This window comes from Nyctibius grandis, chromosome 7 (assembly GCF_013368605.1).
Source record: "Nyctibius grandis isolate bNycGra1 chromosome 7, bNycGra1.pri, whole genome shotgun sequence".
Taxonomy (NCBI): domain Eukaryota; kingdom Metazoa; phylum Chordata; class Aves; order Nyctibiiformes; family Nyctibiidae; genus Nyctibius; species Nyctibius grandis.
Window position 1 is genome coordinate 6642332 of NC_090664.1, and position 25187 is coordinate 6667518.

Genomic DNA, 25187 nt, shown 5'->3' on the forward strand with positions numbered 1-25187 from the left:
TCTGTTAGTAGCTGCCAGAGGTTAAATTTATATTTATAAAAGCCTACGGTTCTGCTTGCCTTTTAAAGCCATTATGGTTCATTATGTGAAAAGCATCCTTCATGAAAGCATATAATCAAAATCACTTAAAACATGTCTTTGTTAAGAAATTACTTGCTGCAGAAGCTGTTTTACACAGCTGAAAATTTCCGGGACTGCATTTGATACAACAGAAAAAATCAAATCAGGCTTTAAGCTTACAGAACTATTTGCAGTAAGCTTTGCTTTACTTATTTTTGTACCAGTATCTTTAACTTTTTGCTACAAGAAATATGACAGCTTGAGTAGTTATGATAGACAATGTTAAGTAATGGTTGCCGTATGTATCACTTTATTTTGGGGAGTGATAGAGAAACTAATCCTGCTTGTCTTTCTCACACATTCAGATCCACAAATCTAATTACCTGAGTGAAATGGAGATTTGGACCTTTTTATATACTTGTCCTCTGTTGTACGTGCCTTTTTAGTTCTTTGTGTTGCGCAGTAGTTTTTGAGAGAGGATTGTATAGGCACAGTGTTGAGGCATAACATCTGCATGTTCAGTTTAAAGCTCTACTTTTGGCATATTGCATGATTAATTACACGCTGGCACAGCTGCTTAATCAATTCCTGTGCCTCAGTTTCCTCCTTCTAGAAATGGAGGTGTTATAGTCCAAGCCCAGAGTGATTGTAAGAGGTGCTTGGGAGATAGTGACTTACTGTGGTGATCATGGTGGATAGGAGTATTTAGACTGACTGCATATTTGAGCCTCAAATGTAGTGAGGCACTGAGGAATGGATGTATTTTTGATGAGAGATGTGCAAAGTGTTTTTTTTCATAGGATTTAGCCCTGCATATCAAATTGCTGTAGTTTAATCTCCTTTGCTGCTTTTTCATGTCCAACGCCATTTTCAGATCCCTTTTCACATGTAAGCTCATTCTCAATGCTTAAAACATTTCTTTCTACCACTGATTTTAAAATATATCAAGTTTTTTTCTAATTATTTTCTTACATATGACTGATTCTCAAAGCTGCTGAAAAGATGGGAAAATCAAAGGGAAATCAAGGACTCATGGAGTAATTTAAGGAAACTCTACTTTAGACCTATTATTACTAGAGAAGAAGAGCTGGAGAGAGTCTAGAGAAAAGCCAAGAGACAAGTTGAACATTAGAAAACTTGAGCACAACAGAAGGTTGAAGTCGTGGCATTTCCTCAACATAGGAAAGAGTAGACTGAAGGCAGGAATGGTAAGTCTTCCAATTTATTTAAATAAATAAGGTTTTTTTAAAGTTATTTTAAGGAGAATGGTGATCATATTTTCCATCTTTGCCACTGGATGCAGGACGCCAGCACAGCTGATCTTCAAAAGAAAGACTGGAGTTGTTTGCCACTGTCCCATGCTGTTCCATGATACTTAAGGTGTGAAAGATTATTAACTCAGTGTCCTCTTCTCTCCAGCTGAATTCAGCTATGTACCATATTCCTGGTGATTTTCAGTAGAAGCTAGCCTGCGCCCCTTTCCTGTAGAAGTTGTTCCTTCCATCTGACGTGCGATGATGAAGATTTCTGTTGAGCTGTTCACTGAAGCATGGCTTCAGCCTCAGTGCAAACAGTTTGCTTCTGAAGAGTTTGAGAGGCCTCACAGCACAGGACTTGCGGGTGAAGGTCACTCCAGCTTGTCTTTGCTGCAGCTGTTCATCCAGCATGCCTTGGTGACTATGCTAACAGGTTATATGGCCACAGCCATCCCACTGTTACTTTATTTTGTCTCAGTCCTGGAAGTGCTATTTTCTAAATTTCCTTACACCTACAAAGTTTGTGATGTTTTTTTCTTACCTGTCTCAACCCTCTCTGTATTGAAAATGTCCTTTGTCCGGATCCTGAATTCTTTCTCCTTGTTAATCTTGCTCTCACTGTGGTACATTCCTCTGACTCAGTGTTTGTCTGAATAAGAACCATTAAAAGGCATCAGAACATGACTCCAGATGAGCAGTAACCCCAGAAGAACATGACTTCTCTTGCAGTAAAGCAGTGCTTGCGTGCCATTTCTTTTCCAGCATCAGCAGATAGGCTCCTTTTCTGGACACCTTTTTGCCTGGAAACTGACTGTTAGAGATCTCTTAAATGTGTTGTTTTTACAGAAACACATAGAGTAGAATGGGACTGCTGTTTGCTTGGCAAAGAAAGGGCTTCCCTGGAAAGCGGGCCCTACCTGTGCTGCTGCTGATCTGAGCAACACCACATCTGTTTCCACTTTCAGGAACTCTGAGGGCTAATTCTGGAGTCTCATTTCCAAACCCCATGGGAGAGGATGAAGCCCTACTTGCCTGCAGTGTCTCATGCAAAGTCTAAGCGTCAAAGCTGGAGCACTGGCACCACTATTGCTGGTAGTCCCTGCTGACCTCAACTTCAGTTCAGAGCTTTTTTCCTTTTCAATAACTGAAAGGCCATGACCTGGAGTAAGCATGAAGAAATGATGCACATAAACTCCTGAGAACAGTCAAGCTTATCGTTAGCAGCAATTAATGAGAAAAGTAGAAATATACTGTGTTAGCTGAGCAGCTTTAGAATAACGTTGTGAGGTACTGTTTGACATTCAGTAATGCAAAAATGCTGAATAATTCCAAAAAGCAATGAGAAGGAAAACTGGCAACTTTCTTCAGAAATATCCCACTAGCACATAATGCTAGCCATATTACACAGGTTTAATTATTCCTTTATAGGTCTGGTCTCAGGGAATTTGTAATTGTTATGAGATTACGCCTTCACAAATTCTTCCAATAAGTCTGAAATGAATCTCTTGTGGATCAGTAAATTTGTTTAAAAAAGACAGACAGACCTGGGTGGCTTCAAAGATTTCCTGAGTTGTTAAATTAATTGAACCAAGTGTATATGCTCTGTCCGATTTTTCACACTGTTGGGAGATAATTTCCTCAAGTTTTTGAAACAAACTTTACCATTCCATCTAGAGAGGAGTGGAGTTACCTGGAAGTGTTATGTCAGTGTCACTGTCTTCCTCTGGATGAGGAGAGAGGTCTGGAGCATCCCAAAGGTGAAGAGTACCTCATCAGCAAGTGTTACCATGTCAGGCACATCACTGATATTTAGTGTGCGATACATTCATGATCTATGAAGAAACAGTAAATTCCTCCACAAATGAACATCAATCTAGAAAGTGTTTTGCAAAGTACTAGACAAAGTTATCTTCATGTTCTGCGTTGCTATGTGTGGCATGACATGAGACTAGCTTAACAGGTGGTGAACTATTCTGTTGGCAAGCCATCAAACCATGCTGGAAATTTGGTTTTGTTTCCCCAGGTCTCCACTATATCAGTCCTGTAATGAAGATTGCCCTGAGTCTGTAGAGAGAAATCCTGTCCTTGCTGGACATGAAGGAGCCTCAGGGTGGGCAGCACCCACACCTCAGTGCATGCTGGACCAAATGTGGGCATCTCTTTCTAGCCTCAGCCAACACCTTTCTCGAGAAGTAAAAGTATCTGTGGAAATGTCACAGCTCAGACTGGAGGAGGCAGTCAAGATTAGGCACCTGTATTGCTACTTCGAGCATATGGATTAATTTAGAAGCCAAACTGATAAGACACAAAAACACTAGTAGCCTGTCTTGTAGATGTAATGGTGAAGTGGAAGGAAAGTAAATTCACCTGTTAACTCTTTGAGGCTGTGCAATGATAAACGTGTGAGCTCTGTTAATTACCCATATTAGGAATGGCTGAACTCTTCTTTGTCATCATCTCTGCATGGTTACTGATGTAACTGTAATTCTGGGTCTAAGGATGTGGATTATAATCTCACAGGTAACCATTAGAAAAATATATTAAATCAAAATACCTCTTTTTAAATCAGATTTTTTTTTTTTCTCCACAGCAATTCTGATTTTTTTTTTTGGAAGCTTTTATCTGGTTCTTCCTCCATGTTGAAGAAATTACTTTCACTTGTAAATTACCTTTTGTCTGCCTTCTGTGATGAGAAGTAGCCTAGAGATAACTGTAATGCTATCAAATGAGACTTGCCAACTTCGTATCATTCTACTGAGGGGACATTATATTTTACCACTAACACTCTGTATCTGCTTAGTGTCAAAATCCATTTCTTTTATTATAAATTGGTTCAGTTTGATTTTAATTAAGACCAATAGGAAATATTGTCACTGGATCTCAGAACTGAGTACAGAAAATCAGGTACTGCAATGTGAGTATAAGGGGAGATAGCCTGAAAAGCATCACTACTTAAAGTGAAGGCCTGGTTTCCTTAAGTCCTTTTATCCACTGAAAGCATATCATCAGAGCTAAATAAAATAAACAAGAGTCTGCTATATATATATATATATCCTGTGGAACTGGACAGTGGGAGAATGCATGTGCAGTTTTAAATTCAAGGTCTGTTATATTGAATGTGATCTTTATTTTGGCCTTGTGATTTGAAAAGCTTTTTGCTTGATTATTTTTTATTTGACTTCCAGCAGACAGGAAGAACATCACATACTTGCTGTGATAAATCCAGAGAGACAGTCTGTAAAGGACAAAGTTGTCTTTTTCCAGGTAGAATTTAAATATTTAATTAAGAAAGCGAAACTATGGTAGGCACAGATAAATTACAATTTTATATTTGATATCTCTCTTCTTGACCCAGGAAAAACTTGATTAATTTAGAGATAACAGATTGCCTGTCAGGTATCACTGCTGAGGACTTTGGCAGGATAAATTATATTAGGCCCCTTGTGCAAGGATGAACTTTAGTGGCCCTTCTGTACAGGAGACAGAATTGTTTATTGCATTGTGGCTGCTTCCAGCTTAAAAGATTTTTGTGCTAAATTCTTTGTAGTTGATTTTAGTGTTCTATTAACAAGGTCTCAGAAGTTAATTTTTTAAAAGTTCTATATAGGTAATATCTACTCCATTATTAAATAGTTATCCAAATCTAATTTGAATAATTAAAGTTTTAATGGCAATTCTTTTGCATTTGATTCTATGCTACTTTTTATGATTTGAAAATATAGTGAAAAAAGTTTTTCAAGTGGCTGCTTTAGCCTTTTTCCCTAGTTCTTAAGGACTAGGAGTATCAAGTAAATAGACAGTGAAAGAACTAGCTGGTCACCAGGTGAATGTAAACTACAGAAGAGAAATTATTAATCATGGCTTTTTGGTAGGATCTTCAAACAAATTAAGATGATGGTCCCCTTTTCTTCAGTGCTGTAAAAGGGTAAAGGATCAGCTAGTCTCTTGCTTTGAAGAGCTTGCAGCCCAAATAGGGCAGAAAGTGAATAGAACATCAAGTAAATAAAATTGTCACATGAACAGAGTGAAACATTATCAGGGCAGTAAATAACGTATTTCTTCCATTGTTGTTATTTTTTGGAGAGAGCAGTATTAAGGAAAGTGTCTGCTCAACAGAAAGTGTAGAGGACAAATGAAAGGGGATTAGGAAAGTCAAGGAGCTGGTAAGAAAGAGGGAAGTAAAAAGTGATGAGGAGAGTGTAAGTGAGCCTGAATGCACAGCCAGTTTCTACAAGTCTGAGATGCTCTGGTCACTACTTGAAAGGTCCTTTTCAGCTAGATGAGTAAGTTAAGTATAGGCAGAAGCAACAGCAACTGACGAGATTTTTTTTATTAATTCAGCAGAGTAGCTTTTTGATTTATTTGGGATACAGTAAAGGGGACAGAAATTTAGCCAAGGATATTATTGCTAATTGTGCAGGCAGTTAAATTTAGCTCTTGTTCAACCAAAAGAAGTGATCAATCTTTTAAAGACGTATGAGAGCAACAATAGCCAGAGAAGGGCAAACAGATTGTCTTTCCAGTTCTTTAAGATGCCTTTTTGTTCACTCTTTCTCTCCTGTATAGCTCTGATGCAGACTCCTGTACTATGAATCTCCTTTTCACAGGAGGACAGCTCAGAGGTTAAGATGCTGGTCTAGAATAATCAGATTTGGTACCCGGCTTGTGGTTAACGTCCTCTGAACTTGGTATAGAAGTTACTTGCCTTTCCTGTACCTTGTTTCCCCAGTGATAAAATGAGCAAAGAAGGAACTATTATTGCATTAAGAGATTTTGTGAGGAAAAAGAATACTCACAAGTTTGAGGATTGTAGATGCTGTCATGATATTAATAGCTCAATTCATCTGCCCACACATCGGCTGCTTGAGTTGTATCCTGCCTCGCCTCAAGCTGCTATGCCAGAATACACTTCCATAGGTCCTGTGTCATGTTTGCCACCTGCACAGAGATGTTTAGACATCCTGTGCCATCTGAGATGCCTACACGAAGGCAAATGAATCATACGCAGTTTCTCAAAGTTGGCTCTTTGCTTTTAGCTTGGTCCCTATTCTCTCTTAATGGTTTTTCTCCCTCTTAATTCTTTCTTTGACATCTAAGCTTGGTCTATGTAGTTTCTCATTTCTTTCCATTTTGTTTTCCTCTTTAAGCCACATCCCGTGAAAATCACCTACTGTCCTCCATTCCAGCATCTCTAACTTCCTCTATTACATTGGTTAGTCATTCAGAGCAGACTGGAGAAAGCTGGTCTAACAGCTTTCCCCTCCATAGTTTATTTTTTGAAGTAAACGGCAGTTCTTTGAAGCTGTGCCAAGCTTTCGCATCCATTGGGGATAAGCACCTTTCAGAATACATGTAGAGAGGGTCTTATGAGCCATCTTACCATGTGGGAGAGCCCTATAGCACTAAACCCTGTGAAGGTCCCAAGAGACAAGCAGAAGTCCCTAGCAGTACATTGTCATAGCTGTTGGTATCCCTTCCCTTCTTGCCTTGCAAACTCTGAAGCTCATCCTTCAGTCTCCTTAAATTCCTACTACCCAGCTGAGCTTTCCTGCTGGGCCACTTAGGATCACACTTAGGCAGAATGATAGCCAGCTACTCTTACATTAAATTTTGCAAGGGTGCCCACTTCCAGCAGACCAAATTTGTTGGATGTTACACAGAAAGGGTGACGAATGGTCTATGAATTGTGGTGCCCTGTGATGTGCAAATCGGTGCTCTCTGTAAAGTACTTTCTGGTTTTAACCGAATGACCAAGGACTAATGTAGAAATCTGTGGCTTCACTCTGAGAGGAATCATGATCTTGTTTATTTTGTGGATCTCTCTAGAGCATTTTTACATCATGTGGGCAATGATGTACAATTAGATTCTGTAATTTGCAGAAAGGTTATTGTAATCATCTGTCATAGCATAATGTTCACATTTGTCATTTAGGCTGTCCAGAAAGACCACATTTCCCTCTTCCAATTTTGATTAAGCGAACATATCTTATAGTATTTTATGCTTGTCTGAATATTATTTGGTACTCTTCTCATTTGTTAGCAAACTGTTCCCATGCATCATGGTATTTTACAATACTCAAAGCACCAGCAAGCAAAAGCTGACAAAAAATTAACAAAAGAAAAGCAGCCATGAGAAAAGTGAACCTTCATGCTTCTTGAAACAGCAAATACCTTATCAGAGCTTCACAAGCAGCAGGACAACCCATCAATAAGAAAAATGCTATAAAATGTGAAGAGACCATGTCAGGAATTCATTGAAATGCAGTTTGTTAGGGCTTGGGAGAGGCTTCTGCAGGAGTGTCACTGCATACTTGTTACATATCTCCCGTAGGCATCTTCTTTGGGAGGGGATGGAGAGAGGTTTGTAGATTATATGTACAATTAGTCTGACCTGTAGAGTCATTTTTATGCTTTTCCATACCAGAGAGTGCCTGTTACCTAGCAGCTGCCCTCTTCGATTGCTTGGGCCATGTTTCATGCATTAATGCAAGTTCAGGCTATGACTTCTCTTTTGCTTTGTGACCCTGTACAGCAGAAATTGCCTCTGTCTTGTATTAGGATAGCAGTTGTGGAGTTACAGTCCTCCACTAAATGGTACGTTTCCAAATTGCGGTTTACCGTGATGGTCTTTCTCCTAGTGTATGATCCAGTGTGTCAAACTTCAGCAATGAAATTCAACTGTAAATGGTAGGTGAATGAGGATTATTTTGCCCAGTTTAAGAGAAGACCTAAATGGGAGGCTGGGGAACAAATACCAGTACAATAATAGAGTTATAAGTTACATTACGTGACAATGAGGATTGGCTGTAATTTTGAATGCTCAGGTTGGTAACTACAGATCACCTAACATTGATCTGGAAATCTGAGCTAAGTTTAGTAATTTCTTGAGATCAGTAACAGAAACAATCCTGACTGCAGATTCTGATGAAGATGAGCAAGAAGAGAGAGTGGTCAGAGGAGGGTGAGAGCATAGGTGTTTCTTGCAAGTCTTCTGTTTCCTTCTGTGTCTGATTGAGCTCTTGTAAATTTATTGACCATTTCCACAGCAATTCTTTATTTTAAAAAATTGTTGTGTGTTCTAGGTTGGCAGGTCATTGTTTGCTCCTTAATGATTCAAAGTGTGTTTTCTTAAATTATCATCTCTGTTTTATACACCAGTGAAACTTCTTGAGACTTCAAAAAATCTTCTTGAGTGTTTGTTCTATTTCTTGTGTTTAGCACCCTCCTGTAACGCTTGAGTGAGAGTCAGTAGATACGTTTTGGAATTAGTTCTGTCGCAGATTTCGTACTTTGATATGTTGTCTTCCAAGCCAGCTTTTATTTCTAGAACAACTAGGGTTTTTTAAATTTTATTACTACACATTTCAAATACCAGCTGGGTGTCATGGATCATGCTTAGCTTTTCTAATGTGGCACTTTTTTTATCGTTTTTGTGGCATTGGGTGCTTTGTATAGCATCCCATCACATGAAAAATTTTGTCTTTTTAAACTTGGGAGGTGCCTATGTGGGGTTTTTTTTGAGGGAGAGATGGTTGGGTTTTGTGAGGGTGGGGTTTTTTTCCTGTTGGGAATTACTGTGAGGCTATGATAAGCTTGGGTCATTGTATGTTTGCCATATGAGTTGTGATACACCATTTTGTAGTTGGGTAAGTTGTAATACAGTCGTGGTTACTTCAAACTTATCGTACTGTGTTTCTTTTTTTCACCTCAAATTAAGTGTTCCTGTCATGCAAGATAAGAAGCTTCTTTCAAAGCTTCTCTTTTATATTGAGCAAATACTTCTTTCAGTTTTGTGAGTATTTGCTGAAATCCATATAATGTTTTGCGCATAGATAACTCTGAAATGATTTGTCCTGAATGGTCTGCTTTCATTTTAACCAATTTCTGCCCAGCAGTACCATATTGAAACTCCTTTGGAAATCTGCACATATTACTCATGCAGTTCTGGTATTTCTTTTACAGGTTGAAGAAGTGTATGGTAATAGAAAAAAAGTGTTGTGGAACAGTGTTGTAGGTGCACAAGTTTGCATCTGTTGACATCCAGAGCATTTTGCTATTCTCAAAATATTTTGGGCAGTGAGACCATGACAATGGTTTTGGACTCTCACGAGTGTTCATCTTGCTTTTCATACTGGGGTTATTGTTTAATATCCTTGAATAGTGCTACCTGTGGCCTGTTAGATTAGCTTAGGTTTTTCAGTTAGGTTTTAACAGTCCTGGGAATTTATGATGAAATCTTGTCCTGGGTAATGTAGTCCTGTCTGAGCAGTCATGTCTTCCTGCCCTGAGTAGTTTTGAACGTGTTGGTTGTTCTTTATTGATGCATGTTGGGATGTCTGATGAGGTTACTGTCAACTCCTGTCCACCCTGCTGCCACTGTGTAGGGAGCTGAGCTGCTATTGAGGCCTAGGTGGCCACAGTTCATGTCAGAGAATGGGTTTCTTTTTTTTTCTTTCTTTTTTTCTTTCTTTCCTTGAATTGCCGTAGTCTTGGAAACTTTTTTAGAGGAGGATGGGTAGGCCTGTCACAGTGGTAGTCTCAGCAGCTATTATAACACTGTCATCCTTGCCACAAGACATGAGTTTTCAATATAATCAAGCTTACTAAAGCTCATCTGTAATTTTCTATAATATTAGTTTCCTTTCTTTGGCACATTGCAGACACTTAACATTCACATCACATTCATTGTAAAATTGATCATTTAAATTCAAGATCAGCAAATTATTGACTTTTTCTTCCCGACACTTCAGATCCTCATAGAACTGAAATTTATTATTTGGTAAATGAAGGCACTTAGAAGACTTTAAAGGGGAACTGTTCAGTCTTATGTCTTCCAAAAGGTTTACTGAAGATGCAACATACCCAAATTGAAATATTCTTGCATTTTGTATCTTGATTACATTTATGAATGATACCAGACATGCTTGATGTCCTTACTCAAATTGTATGTGTTTGTGTAGAATATGTCATTTATTTAACTCAGTACCACATTGCCAGACAAGTTCTTTCTACATGTATTCACTCAACAAAATCTAGGTTTACCATCAGATCAAATTTAGCTTTTACTTCATTCTCTATGCTAATTAGACTTAATTATTTAGTTCATATATTCTTAGGGACCTGCTGGGTCAATACTAATATTCAGTTTAGATCCTTAATGCAATTCAGTGCATTAAGCAAGTTGTACAATACCGTGTTTGGAGACCACAGTGAAATTAAGAAAAAAATAAAGCAGCTGTTTCAAATTCTGCCTTTTTTTTTTTTTTTTCTGTATTTATGGCATTTTAAGACAAAACTTACTGGTAGCTGATTTAGTCTAATTATATGAAATGGGGTAGCTTTTTACCTATTTCTTTTTTGGATAGGGTGATCATGTTTAGCTACTTTATATAGTTTTAGAAGACTGCAGAATATTTGACTGAAGAACTTTTATTGAGATTCAGTTCATATCTGTTTCTTTATTTTTTAAAAATTATTTTATTTTAAATGGTACAGGCTGTTCATACACATTGATAGATGTTCTTAACTGTAACTCCAAATGTTATTTCTCTGTATGAGCATGCTAAGACAAAAAAAGAAATGCTAGCCACCTGCCGTCTCCAAGTCTAGGACTCCTCTGAGCTCTGTGGGCCATTGCATGTTCAGCAACAGCTTTGGTTTCTCTGCTCTTTATTTTTCTAATGCCTGAATCCAAATCCGCGGTAATGGTTACCTACCACATGGACCTAAAATAAAATATTAGTCACTTATCCATCCAGATCTTCTTTCTTTAGCACATTGTAGAGCACTCCAAGTCTTTTGTAAAACATTGTCCATCTACCCTGCTCCTGTCCTCAAGGGTCACCAATCAACTGAGGTATTCCTGTTACTAAATCTAATCTTTATCTAGAAGTGTGGTTGAATTTAGGCTTGAGGCAGCGGTTAGGCACTTGCTGCTCCTGGCACAGCCTTCATTTTACCTTTAAGGGCCATCAGATAAAATGCCCAGGTTACTGGAAAGCATCTAAGTATTTTCTCTTGACCAGTATCTAAACCTAATGCTAGTAGGCTGTCTACTTGCCTTTTCCTAACCCTAGCCCTAAACCAGACCCTGACTCTAATCTTGACCCAGGTACTCTGTATAACAAGATGAACAATGTGTCTAAGATTTATTTCAGCCTGTCCGCAGGAGGGGTTGGAGTTAGAGGAACCCATGTGTAGTGTAGACAAGCCTTCATCTGGCCTTAACCCTACGCCAAAGACACCCTATAGGTGGTGACCAAACTTAGCAAAAATAAACTACAAACTATGGACTTCTGTTGACGAGTGACTTCCACTTTGAGACAAAGTGCACAAATAAGTGCTGAAAGGTAAATTGGTTTTGAAGGCTTACCTTCAGTCTGGTCACCTCTCTGTTTAGACTACCAGTGGTGAAGTTGTGGTTACAATTAGGTTGGTTGTAAGAGGCTGACCTACACATTCAGTGGTCCATGGGGCTATATGGATGGAACCTAAAGGGACCTGTGAGGAATAGTTTATTCTAGCCCTAGTCTGCTATGCTGTCTCTATATAGAATTATTGGGATAGGATTAGGATGGCATTTAGGAAAAGAGCGAGTGAACCCCAGCTGTCTCTGTGTATGACATGGACTGCAGGACTTCCATGAGGGCAAGTATCATCAGATGATGCCAAGCCTCTGCCTTGGAACTTCTGGTTCAAATCATGTGACATAGCTGTGGTTCTGGTTTGTGTTAGGATTAGGAAATTGGGAAGCTGTGTTATTAATGTTTTTTTAATGTAACCCTGGATTAAGATTAGTGTTGGTGTTTGCAGAGGCCAAGTTCTGACGCTGCATCTTAGTCTCAGTTCAGTCAAATACCCGTAGAGAAATTGAAAGTTGGAGATAGGATAAAAAAATCCCCAAACCACAGGAGGTGTAGGTACTGTGAGAGGTAGGTTGTTCCCCTTTAAGCCTTGTGCTATTGTGCCTGAGTGCACATCTGGAGACATGGATGTGTACCATTGATATTTTAGGAAAGAGAAAAGAGTTTATCACGACAACCTTTCTTGCCGTGGTTTGTTACCTGTGTTATGAATTGCTCAGGCTCCAATTAACGTGCTTGCTACTTGTTCCTGTGAACATAGCTTGAATGTATTGCTGTGGTCAGGAGGCTTACCTGGCAGCCACCTCTTTGGAAAAGAAACATCAGATTTTTGGAGAGCTGGCTATTGTGGATCAAAGCCATGCTGCAGTTGCAGGCAGACTGTTTGGCTCATGGGTGACAAGGAGCAATGTGAAGGCCTGTGATGAGTTGAAATGTGAAATTAAGTGATTCCTCTGTAAAACCATTGTGATACTTTTTAATATTTTATGAAGAGATGGGTAATAAGAGTGTATGAGGTCTTTGGGAGTAGTTAGCAGGCTTAAAAGCAACCCAAAATGCCCAAATGAGCTGAGGAAATGAAAGGCTAAAATACAGCTATCAGCAGCATAGTCTTTTTTCCCCTCTTGATGTCATTCTTTCTGTCTTTCTGCTGTAAATATGTCAAAAATTCCTTGAAGTTCCACATGCAAGGTCCACAGGTAGCATTGCATCACCTTCATGATCATCTTGACCCGCGGTTTCCCCTGTGGCAATGGTCTCCCTGCCTTTGTGCAGACTCGTTTTATGGTGTGGGGCTGGCTGGGGTTGGGAGAGGCAGGCGGTCAGAGAGAGAACATGCAAGGACTGGAGCTGTACAGTCTTTGTTTTGAGAAGAATAAGTGGTGGTGTATATATGTTTATTCATAGTATCAGTTAATTGCTAGTGTTTCTATTTTGTGGGGTTTTTTCATTTGTTTGTTTTTGTGTTTTCCTGAGAAAATGAAAAGTTTGGTCAATTTGTCATGGGAGAGCAACCTGAATATCACTGTGTGAGATGGTTCATCCTGCATACAAGTAAGGATTTGGGGGTTGCTTGACAAGAAGGGTGAAGCCTATTTGCAGCTGTGTGTAAGCCTTCAATATTAAAATGAGTGGATAGTGCCAGGATTTAATAATAGAATGCATTTATTGTAGTTAAATACAGTGTAAAGTGTAGCTGTGTCAAATTACTTTTGAGATTGCTATCACATGAATAGCCCTTACTGCTGACATATTGCAGTATATTTTTTATCTAGTGGATGACAACCCATTTCTGGATTAATGAGGGGAGCAAATATGAACACCAACAGAAGTTTTAAATAAGCATCAGCTGTAACAATTTCTCATGCAGCCTTACAGTTCTTTATTCTCTGATTTTGTGTTGAAAATCATGCAGATAAGGATAATGTTAATACCGTTTGATGTAATGAGCCATGAACAGAAGAAAAACCTAATGAAATTTGATTTTTCTTTTTTTCTCTGTCTGAATGGGAGGACAACTTGCAGTGCCAGCAGATTTTTCTCATTCTTCCTTGCTTTGAAACCCTGAGATTCTTTGCTAAAAGAAAAGCTGCTTCATTAAAAAAAAACCACATACCCTCCAAGGACTCCATACTTTGAAGTGTATTTCCACACACACGTACGCATCGTACTCCCGCTTTTATCCTTTTTTTATTTTGACAAAATGGTTTCCCTTGTGAACTTCGGAAACAGTAGTGCACGCAACACCCACAAAAATAAAATGCTTAAATAGCATTTTATTTTTCTGGGTCTTGCATGCACTACAAAAGCATTGAAAGTAGCAGTGGTTTTGTTTTGTGACATAAATATTAAGTTATTCCTTTTTATTTTCGATATAGGTACTTCAAAAACTAGGAAAAGCAGATGAAACAAAAGATGAGCAGTTTGAAGAATACGTTCAAAATTTCAAACGACAAGAGGTCAGTTACTTTTTCAGTTTCCTTAATTGTGTCTTAAGAAGAATGTAGTGTATTGAACTTGCTGATTTTGAAGAAGGTGTTGCAGGGTAACAGGTAAAAAGAATATTATTTTTATTTTGGTTATAAGATTTTGTTCTGCTGTTTTCAAATGGAAAGAACAGTTGGATTTGTGCATGCAGAGGGCTAAGAAATGCACTCGTAATAAAAGGACATATTGTAATCTTATGTAACACCATCATGCTAGAACCACTTGGGATCAGCGGAGAGACAGAACGTTTTCAACGCTGTAATTGAGAACATAACCCAACCTCGACTAAATACAGCCTTGTAGTTGCCTTCCTGCAAAGAAGAGAGATATTTCCTTGTTTTCATTTCATGGATTGCTTTCATCAGTGGTATATAATAATACTGGTTTTATACAAAGTCAGTAGATGAATAGTTTCAGTGGCTGTGTGCTGTTATGCTCCGTGCCGGTGCAGGGATGACCAGGGGCTGTGGTGGCAGCACTGATGAAGCACTACTGGAGAGCAGGGCTCGATTGCTCTTAGTGCTGTAAACACAAGATGTGAAAACGAAGGTGCCCAGAAGAGTTTATAATCTACACCCAATGCAATCCTAGATGCTAACCTCAATTACTCCTTGCTTGTTTGGACAGATTTTTTGGCTCTGAGGTGATTAGTTGCGATTAATCATATAGTAGCTTTCTAGTACAAACTAATGCCTACCATGAGCTGCATTAATGCCACCAAGAAAATAGTTTTGTTACCTAAGTATGAACTGAGGTATCTGTCATCTTTGTGAGCCATCATTTAGAGTTCATATAGAAAGGCACTGGAGGGTGAGAGAACTACTCCCACGCATTTTACACGGTGTAAAAAATTGGCTCATGGCAGTGTTTGCAATTTCTGCCCTGAATCAGTCCTATCTATCACATGCACTTCTGTCCTTTCCATGTAAACACAAACCCTGCATCCTGACTGATGGGATGTTTATTAACTCTTTTGCATCTTAGGGTCACTTAGCCTTTATTCTCATCTCTCAGTGTAGGAGGAGGTAGGTTTCGGGAGCCACTGGGCTGTGTAGATCTTCACTCTTCCCCAAAGATGACAGTGATGGGAAGTAAAAGATTCTGTTTCTCTGAGGAGGGTGGTTGCTCCCTCAAATTTCTTGATGTCATGAAGATGGTGGGATTTAATGGGCCTAAAGAAGCACTCAGAAGCTTTGAAACCCTGCAGAAGTGCTGTATTTTCCCTTTTCTTCCCCTTCCTCTTTTCCAAGTATGCTGGGATATCAATGGAGCATTTCTTCTTGATTGTCCTTATGTTGCTGCTTATCCTTGCTGTCAATATCCCAGCTGTTTGCACAGCTAGTAGCTGTGTTACTAGAAATAAGGTGCATCTGTAAGATTCTTATTGGATGTGGAAGGACCAGTGGGAGCATCCCTATGAAGAAACAAAGTTTTGTGGGATATTTTTTTACCTAAAAATTCTGAGTGACATTAAAAAAGAGGTGAAAGATAAACAAAATCTTTTTAACCAAAATTATGTCTCAAGTGTTTGGTTTTTGTCCTTTACCAAGAATTTTCCATAATGGTGTTTTTCAGCTGAAGGTCTTGCTAAGGGCTAAGAAGGATCTTAGCATTTCTTCCTTTTTATTTCCTCCTCCTCTGACGTACAGAGAGGCAGTAATAAGCAGTCAAGGACTCTGCAGGAACTGCATGATGCTAAATCTGGATGCGAATGTGACTTGAGACCAGGGGAGGAATTGTGTAGGGAGGAGTGAGTGCAGATGGAACTATTACAACTCTCTTGAGTAGCACATGCAGATTAGGCTAGGTCCACTGGTACAGAGACCATTTGTACATTTATTAAACCAGTCACACATGTGTACCGTGCTATGCTGGGCTGGCTCTCAGAGAGTTCTGTTGTGCTGCAAACAAATGCTGCAAAAACTGTTTCTGCCATATTCACCAATAAGAAGCATATAAATTGCTTAAGTTTTCTTGGTTTTGTTCATGCTTTGATCTACAACTAAATAGCAATGCAAAGATACGAAGCATTCTGATATGCACCTGAATTATCACTCTTACTGATTAATACCTTGCAGAACTGCTGTCTTCTGGGAACTCAGGCAGCCATCTCTTCTTGGTTTACATTCAGTCCTGCTTTTAAGATTATCTCTGCAACTCTAGAGCCTTTAGAAAAAGAGGTCTGCCAAACTGTTGATGTAGGCCATTCAGGTGGCTTGCAAGCAGAACCACCCCTGTTAGAGGCTGTCCCATCTTTTGCAGTTCCCTCCAGGATTATTTGTCTCTGTGGTGCTGCTGACCTAATTGGGCCTTTCTGTGCAGAGGCAGTTTGAGAGAAGGTCCAAACTTTACTTTGTTTCTTGCAGTCTCACTTAGCAGTGATTTGGCTGTTCCCTGGCCGTCTCACCTACCTACATTTGGTTTTGAGGAAGGCTGTCACTTCACTTCTGTGTATCTTTGTAAGCTGTTTGTAGCAGCTGGTGGCACGTAGGCTCTGGGGATCCTGGTAAGCTGAAAGCTGTGAAAATGGTCTATTTTTCTTGTTTCCATACCTTATTGAGTCTGCAACACTCGGGAGGTCAACTGGTCTTAAGTATAGTATGATCTTTTTATTAATGCTCTCCAAAGATAATAATGAGGACTCCAGTTCAGCAGGATGGAGAAAGGAAAGAGAAAGAGCATAGTGCTCATTACCCAGGAAACAGATAATTGAAAAACTGAAATCTTAACATGCTATTCCTTGCCAGAATAGCAGATTGGATGGTGGATATGTACCAGGCTCAGCAGAAGGCTATATGTAAGGATATGTCCACCAGATCTATCTGTAGAAAATGCTCATTTAGACTCCCCAGTGATCCATTCCCATCTCTTTCTGAATACAGCTGGATAACAGCCCCTTTTGGACTTGACAGCCCAGAGTTGAATTACCCAGATGAATCACCATGGAGAAACTGAGTCATCACATGTCTGGAGAGAACAGAATACAGTGGCTTTGCAGAGCCTCAGGACTTTCCCTATCAGAAGCAGTAAGATGCTGCAGCTGGCAGTAAAAACATTTAGATTTTTAACAGTGAATACAGCTGTTACTCACCTTCCACTGAAGTTGTAAACTGAAAGTTGCCACTCTAAATCAAAACTTGTGGAACAAACAAAACATATATAAACTCATATGTGGCACAGTTTTTCAGTGTATTGCAAGAAATTTCTTGAGGCTTAAATGTTTCTCTCTGCACAGCTAATTGTGGATGTGCTCAGCTGCTTAATCAACCCTGAAATTCAGAGAGGGAAAAACAACAATTTCTGCATATTTCTCTCAACTGTGAAAATATAATCAAGTCCATCGTGGATTTACCTGAAATTTCATCTCTATTCTGTTGTTCAAACAACTGCATCTTACACTTTCATTTTTGGCAGGAAGTAGAGTAGCAATTTCCTGATCCCCAAGTATATTTTAATGTCTCACAGTGCTCATTTTTGTAAGAGATCAATATTCTATTTCATGTCTATGCCTATTTACCTCTCATTATTTTTTCATATGTAGTTATGAGACTTCTTTTATTTTACAGACTACAGTTAAAATATATTTTAGTGTTTAAAACTATTAACATTACATATTGTATATGTACACACAGAGATAAAGCAGTTGCTACTACAAAAGCAGCTGCCCATGACATGTCAGAATAAAGCAAAATGTCAGGTGCTGTGTTGTTGCTAGTTTATAGGATTAGGTGAAAACTAAGAGCATTTTTTTGCTGTTGTTGAGTGAGCAGAACCTGCTTCTGTGGACTGCTTTACTTAACGTGTGCCTTGCAGTAAGAGCTGCTTCTCAGGTGTAATTGTTAGGAGTCCTGAAAAGGTTTAGCCAGGCCAGATCTTCATTTCACACAAGCGTGCTTAGCTGCTGTGCAGCTGTGGCATGACATTGTCTTAAAGTTGTTCTGTGAGACAATTAACATTTATTGAAGTGCTCTTTTTGCATCAGATGTGCCACTAATTTCTTAAAATTTATTCATGAGTTAAGATACCCAAGATAAGATTCGCCACCTACACATAGGCACCAGATGTGCCTCACGGTGTCCCACCTGACCCCCAGCTATTGCTCCAGACAGAGACACATGGCTTTGGCCACTGTCCTGTATCATACCTGCTGGCTCTGTGGTCCTCTGTGGTGCTCTTGAGCACCCCATGGCATCTCCAGTGGCAGCAGATGCATGTGTTTTGACAGCTGAACCCTGCCCCTGGAGAGTGATCTGGTTCCAAATTGCAACACCTGAACATGGTTGTCTGTGTTTGAGTTGGGTCTTCCCAGATGCTTGTGCTGAACTGGGCAGTGTGGACTGGAGGGCCAAGACAGAAACCCATCAGTCCTCTGGGGGCATCTGTGGGCCTTAATGGCTCTGATCAGCCCCATCTGGATCTGCTAACCCTGCACATGGGACTAGGAGTCCCATTTTAGCTCAGCCCTGGGCACACAGTCCCTCCCTAAGTCATGTCATAGGCTGGTCCCCATGCCTAGGGGACACATGCTTCAGCTGCATCTCCTGCTGCTCCCATCTGGATCTCACAGACAGACCCTGGACCTGGTTCAAACCCTTGCTAGGTCGAGAGGTGTCAGTGAAGCCTCTTACCAGCCCCCGGCTTTGCCCACCTGGCCCGGACCCTGCAGGACACCACCCATCAGTGAGGGCATGGCCTGCACTGGGGTCAGTCGTGGCTCCTAGTACAGCCACACCAACTGAGTTGAGCAGCTGCTGTGAGGGCTGTGAGTTCAGTTGTCTGAATGTTGGTATCTGTTGCCACTTGTGAGGTCCTAGTGTGTCCTTCCTGGCTTCCAAATGCTGTTCAACAAAGCTGGCAGGTCCCTTAGGACAAGTTGTGTTTGCCATTTGTGGGTGTATCACAAATGGCACTAGACAGCTGCGCTGAGTGAATGGCTTTGACTATAGGATTTTCTTAATTGCCCTCCTGACTCCTCAGGCTGCACTGAAGAGATCTGCATTGGCTCTAAAATGAGGAGAGGCACTCAACTCATCTAGACAGTTGTAGATGTCTTAATCTGGAGTCGAACAAAGGAGATGATGAAGAAGGGGACCTTCAATGTGTGTTATAATCATGTGAAATTAAATCTGTGTTCTGCGACACCTTCTTTTCTCTGGATGTTATTAGGTTTCCTGTATATCTATTTGACCATCTTTAAACCTACCTCATACCATTAGACACCTCATTTTACTGATCTCGTGCATGGGCTTGAGAAGGAGAAAACAATCCAGGCAATAAAGAAGTGCGAGCTTTAAAACTACTCTAATGGGAGGCGCTATTTCCCCTTAGCTGATACCCAGATTTCCTTGGTTGTCTGTGGAATCCCGTACTAAACTGCAGGGGATTTTTGATACTTACTAAGCTGCACCATATTGTTGGTTCAATGCAGCTCTGTCCATAAGAGACTGCTTTGCTAAATAAAGGTGATGCTAAATGTTGTCCCTGATAGATACTCCAAAGTAAGCTGGACACAGGAAAACACAGTCTAGACTAGTGTGAGCAAGCTTTTTTCTGCAAGCCAGGAAGCATTTGCATTCAGGAGGACTGCACTTGACAGGCACCTTTTCAGGGGCAGTCTCAAAGTGTACTTCAGATACTGGATGACCACTAAGCCACATAGAAGCAATACAATGTGCAAAGTATTTTGGGGGCTATGGGAGGGATTTCTCTGCTGATTACCATTTCATCCTGAAATGTATGTTTAATAATTATCTTATGTCTGAGGGGCCATTTTTCCCAAGACAAGAAGAGATGTAATGTACCATTAAATCTCATCTCAACCTCATTAATTTCCAATCAGGCAGGATACCCAGGAAGGTGGGGTCCTCTGTTTTATGCTACAAAATTATCTCTGCAGGAACAGCCTGGATCCATTTCAACTAATTCCTCACTTCAAAGGAGAGAGCAGCTGATCCGATGTTTTGCTTTTTTGATTCTGCCTATTGATTGCTCCAAATCTAAAGTCTAAAACGTTGTCACACTGGGCTGGTTTCGATTGCCCCTTGGATATAAACTATTATGCCTCTGCAGCTTTAGTAACTGTGCTAATTGTTTTCTCCCAGGCAGTGAAGCTGAATGATCAAGTTATGTCTGCCTATTTTTAAAACAGACTGGTATATGTTTCTTCACGAGCCCTTTGGGGTAACCGACCCTGGGGATAGTTGACATAGCCCAGCTCTGTGATTTAACACACGGACTGAACATGCTCCAGTTCACAACAAACAGTTCTGGACAGTTTTCTACCAGACCTGTTAATACATAGCTTACGTATGTTATTTAAGAATATAGTTATGGATATGCAGCTATAGGCATAAGAGGCCAAGTACATGTTCAGAAAGTCTACCTTGACATTTCATATGTATAGATTACTTTTAGCCATAGACTCAGCACTTGCTGTCTTTGCACACCTCAAATTTTCATTAAAGCCATTAGTCTGGGCCCTAATTTGAGGACATGAGTATGCTTGTAGGAAGATGTAATAGGTATGAAAGTAGGATCCTAGCTTGCGGAGGGAGAGGTTTAGTTGTGAGGCAAGAAGGTTAGAATTTCATTTAAGGAGGGTGCCAAGTATTTTATGTTCAGTCCCCATCTGAAACAGAGGCCGTTGGTTCAGTGAAAGGGTTGGTTAGTTAAGCATCGCTGCAGGCACAGAGCTTTCTCACCTGGCTACTGGGAGTCACTGCTAACGCGGGGCAGAGCGCGCTGGTTCTTACCTTTACAGTTCATACTTCTTAGATTAGTCCAAATTGTCTGAGGAGCCTGTTTGTTTTGATGCAGTTCACTTCAACTCATCATGTTACTTAATAACTAGAACAATGAAATTCTTACTCTTGAGCCTTCTTAGTGGCTGGACCACAAATTTGGTGCTGTCCTGACAGGTACTGGGATGCCTAAAACCTCTGTGTTTCCAGAGAAGGTTGCAAACCAGACTTTTTTTCAAGTGATGCACTAGACAAATAATTCAAAACCTAAGCCACTTACAGCTTGTGGAAAGAGAAAAGAAGGAATGTATTTCTTTAAGAAAAATATTCCAAAATTTGGGAGACAGTTCTGGGAACTATAAGGAGACTGAGAAATGATAAAAAAGAGTATGCTGGTATGCCAATATATTTTATACTGAATCTTGGATTTTTCCCAATAGCCTCTTATTTTGTTAAGCTTCACTGAATGCAGTAGTCCTTTGCATTCATACTTCTGAGCTCCCTAAAAGACCTACCAATAAATACTACCTAAAGTGTTTGCAAACAGAGAGACAGTGCTGGTTTACATTGCAGCTAGTAACTACACATTACAATAGAGGATGTTTTCCAGGTGATACAGAAAATGCTTTCATTTGAGCTATTTCCCTGATGTCTTAGCGATGGAATGACAAAATTCTAGTATTAGACTTAGAGCTGCATTAATAATTATCTGGTTTGCATTTCTATGGGGCAGGTTATTAATTAACCTATGCTCCAGGTTCAGCATTGACAGTGCTCTTGACTTTCACTAAAGTGGAGTGATTTATTTGTTTTTGGTATCAAGTACATGCTGTGCTGACCTTTCATGTAAAGATGTATTGTGTTTAAATCCTGTATGTGAGATGATAGAAAAATCAAACTCTTCTGTTCTGCCTGGAAAGTTGTGAATAAATGATGCCTGGCAAATAGGTCATCCAATTCCATCTTTCGTGGAGGCAAGGTTGCTTTTAACTTCTGAGTAGAAGCAACAATTTTTCTAACGCATCGGGAAGCAAAAGCTTCAGGAAGACACAAACCATATTTTTTATGGTTTTAGTCATTAAGTTTTTGTAGGTCTCATCAGTCTTACAGCCAACAGTGCTGTAGCTCTGTCTTAATTCCAGTGCTAAGATATGCTTAAATACTGTTCTTTGAAAAGAAAACCAAAACTGAACATACACAAGTTTCAGTGGTACTGAAAAGGCTTAATGCTGCTGTAAAGGTTCGTAAGACCTGTGGCTGTACTGTGCCTCTTTATCTCACTGGGTGCACGTGTCTTTATCAGCTGCATAATACTGACCACATAGTAAGACCAGAGAGTAGAAAAGGGGACCTGACAGCGACACTGACTGTGTGCTACAGTGTTCAGAGTAACAGGTGGTTTTTTGGGACATCACTGTGGAGAGCTGTGTCGATTTTCCTAATGAGAGATGTTGTTTTGCATTGTTAGCATGCCTCCCTTGCTAATATGTGCAATTTAACAGGATTGCCTGACAGATTTTTGGTCATTTGTATGTTGAATTTGACCAGGTGAGCTAAGAGCACTGATTTCTGGTGCTGGAGTCCAGTGAGAACATGCCTGCTGTTATCAAACAACCTGATTGTGAGAAGTTTGCTATTAAGTATGCTATTGAGATTTCTCTCTGGAATTTTCTTGCATATTATGAAACTCTGACTCATTTTGCTGCCTCATGTAGAGCAAATAAAAGAAATTATGAAATTTTAAAGGAAGCATCAGTGCCTTCTTGGGAAATCTCATTTCAGAGGAGCACAGCATCTGCAAAATGACACCTACTTTTCATTCTCCTTCTAGAAGCTGCATCTCAGTTAACAAAATTGATGGCCTTAATGAAGATACTTGGAGTAGTGGTTTCAGAGCTACCAGATGCTTTCATCTGACAGACCAGAAAGGAATCAGTGCTTTTTAAAACCACCACATCATGGTTTGCAAGGTGTGCTGAGCCAGCAATGTGGTATTTTCATCCTGTGAATATTAATTAGTCTGTTAGATGATAAAAGTCTATCTGTCTTCACTAATAGTGAGTTTACTATGGTGAAGTGTGTAGACCAGAGGCACATTTTGCAGAATTTACAGGGCTGAGGACTTCTGGTGTAAGTTGTTATTTCTGGTATTTTATAGAAAGGTCTAATTCGGTTGCCACTGAAACTGAGAGATTGGCTCTCGCATTCAATGGGAGCTGGCCCTTGCCCATGGGTGCTTTAATATCACGTGTCATACGACATTTGCTAATGAGGGAAAATTCATGTGACTCTATGCTGCTTAGATATTTCAGTGGCTTGTGACCTGTTAATAACCTAGACTGAGGGAGATTCATGCTAAAATTCTGCTTTTGAATGAATTGTCAGAATTCATAACAGCACATATGGCAAAATATTTTCATTGTGCTTTACTGCTTTGACTTTTTCTTCTACGTTTTCCTGAGCAGCGGTTGCTGATGACTCACAACGCGAACCAGCCACAATAGATCTCATAGTGGTTTAGGGTACCAGTCATAAAACTACACAGCAATACAGTTATAAACATAGTGGTCGAGCAATGTGTGTCCCTGACGTGCCATTCGTGGTGTGCTAGTTAGTGACAAAATGGCATGTGTATGAGTAAATATAGGCCTTTTACTGGACATGAGGATAGCTAACAGGGTTCTGAGCCTTCCAGCTGCAATTTGCTGCTTCTGAAACATCAGAAATTCTTCAATAATTAAAAATTGTTATTGTATAGGCACCTGTTCAGCTGGACTATGATGAAGAATCAAGTTGCTATGGGCATACACCTCCCATTGTCGCCACAGGTTGGAGGCTATACTAGTGCTCTGGCCAAAGAAGATATGAATTGGAAACATAATTTCTATACCTTCATGTGACTTCTCAGAGTACCAGAGATCCTCCCAGAAGGAGACAGACATGCATGAAAGGCAAACTTCCCTCCTCTTTCTGCTGCACATTTACAGATACTCCTCTTCATCTCTTAGAGCAAGAAATTCTGCCCCCGGGTTCGATCTCCTTTCCTATGTGGCAATGTTGTTCACTTAAGACCTTGCTCTGTAGAAAGCCAACAACTTCTGTCATCTCTCTGCCTCCCATTCTAGCACAGAAAGAACTAGAAAAAAGTCAGCTTCTGAAGTGTGTTGGGGTGCTACTGTGTTATGTAGGATGATAAAATGTGTTATGATGCGTTAGGGTGGTACTTTTTACTAAGTAGTATGAAGATGTACATGTATATGTACATCTGTATATGTATCTTAAGGGACACAACATCAAGCTACCACTACTTTCAGAACTGTCAATTGTTTTGTAAGTAATTAAGCCTGAGGTTTAATCCACTGATTACTCAACCGGTGCCTGTCTGGCCCCTCCTTTGATATGTAACTTTGATCCTGAACCAAGGGAAGGATTTGCCTTTCCTTGGAGTGCTAAATATGGTCACAAACCGGAGACAGATTGGTGGCCTGCACTGTTACCACCTTGGTGGGTCTACTCCTATACTCAGAATTTAGTTGATTAATAGATCTAGGTTCAAAAAGGAATTTTGCTTCAGATCAAATTAGCGTAAAAGTAATCTTCATGTTTGTTGAATCCATACAGTGAATTCAATCTGCCCACTCAGGCATTTTTACCTTCTAAATTCTTTAGTATTTCCAGGACCTTAAAACAGTTGTTCTCTTGTTATGGTGCATTGAAATTTGAGGGCTTTTGATCCAGTTCTAAAAGCTTCCAGTTCCCTGCAGAGAGCTGGGAGAGGCAAGTGAATTTGGTGGATGTAATCTGCATATTGCAGTGTGTGTACTGGTGAGGCGAGTGAGTATTTTTTGAGAACCACTGTTTGGATTTAGTGTGGCTGCAGGTAGATGGATTCTAAGCTCCAGATGGTCCCTTTCAACCCGAATTTCTTATGATCCTTTGTGTCTGAATGCTCTGAACATCACTGCCGCTGATGGCAAATCCTACTGACATCAGAAGTCCTTTGACTTAAGTGGAGTTACAATAGCTTATACCAGTTGAGACTCTGCCTTCTGAAGTATTCACACATGCAGCCTTTTGGGGTCTAACTTTTACATGAAAAATACGAGGAAAAACTCCAAAGCAGTCAGTTATATTTTGCAGCTGATTTTTCCATATGGTGTAGCTGTATGTGAGAAAATGTGACTGCAAGCTGATATTCCTACAGTTTCCAACTGCGTAAATAAATACTTCGGAGGATATTGGGAACCGATAAAAGTGGAGTGTTTAAAAAATCTTCAGCA

The 25187-nt window shown here is 39.9% G+C and overlaps 1 protein-coding gene across 1 annotated transcript in view; it reads left to right on the forward strand.

The window, feature by feature from the left end:
• AMPH (amphiphysin) overlaps positions 1–25187 on the forward strand; it is a 121580-nt gene that overhangs the window by 43595 nt on the left and 52798 nt on the right. Inside the window, exon 2 of the mRNA XM_068404973.1 lies at positions 14059–14139. Coding sequence (XP_068261074.1) covers positions 14059–14139 — 81 coding nt within the window. The remainder of the gene's footprint in view (positions 1–14058; positions 14140–25187) is intronic.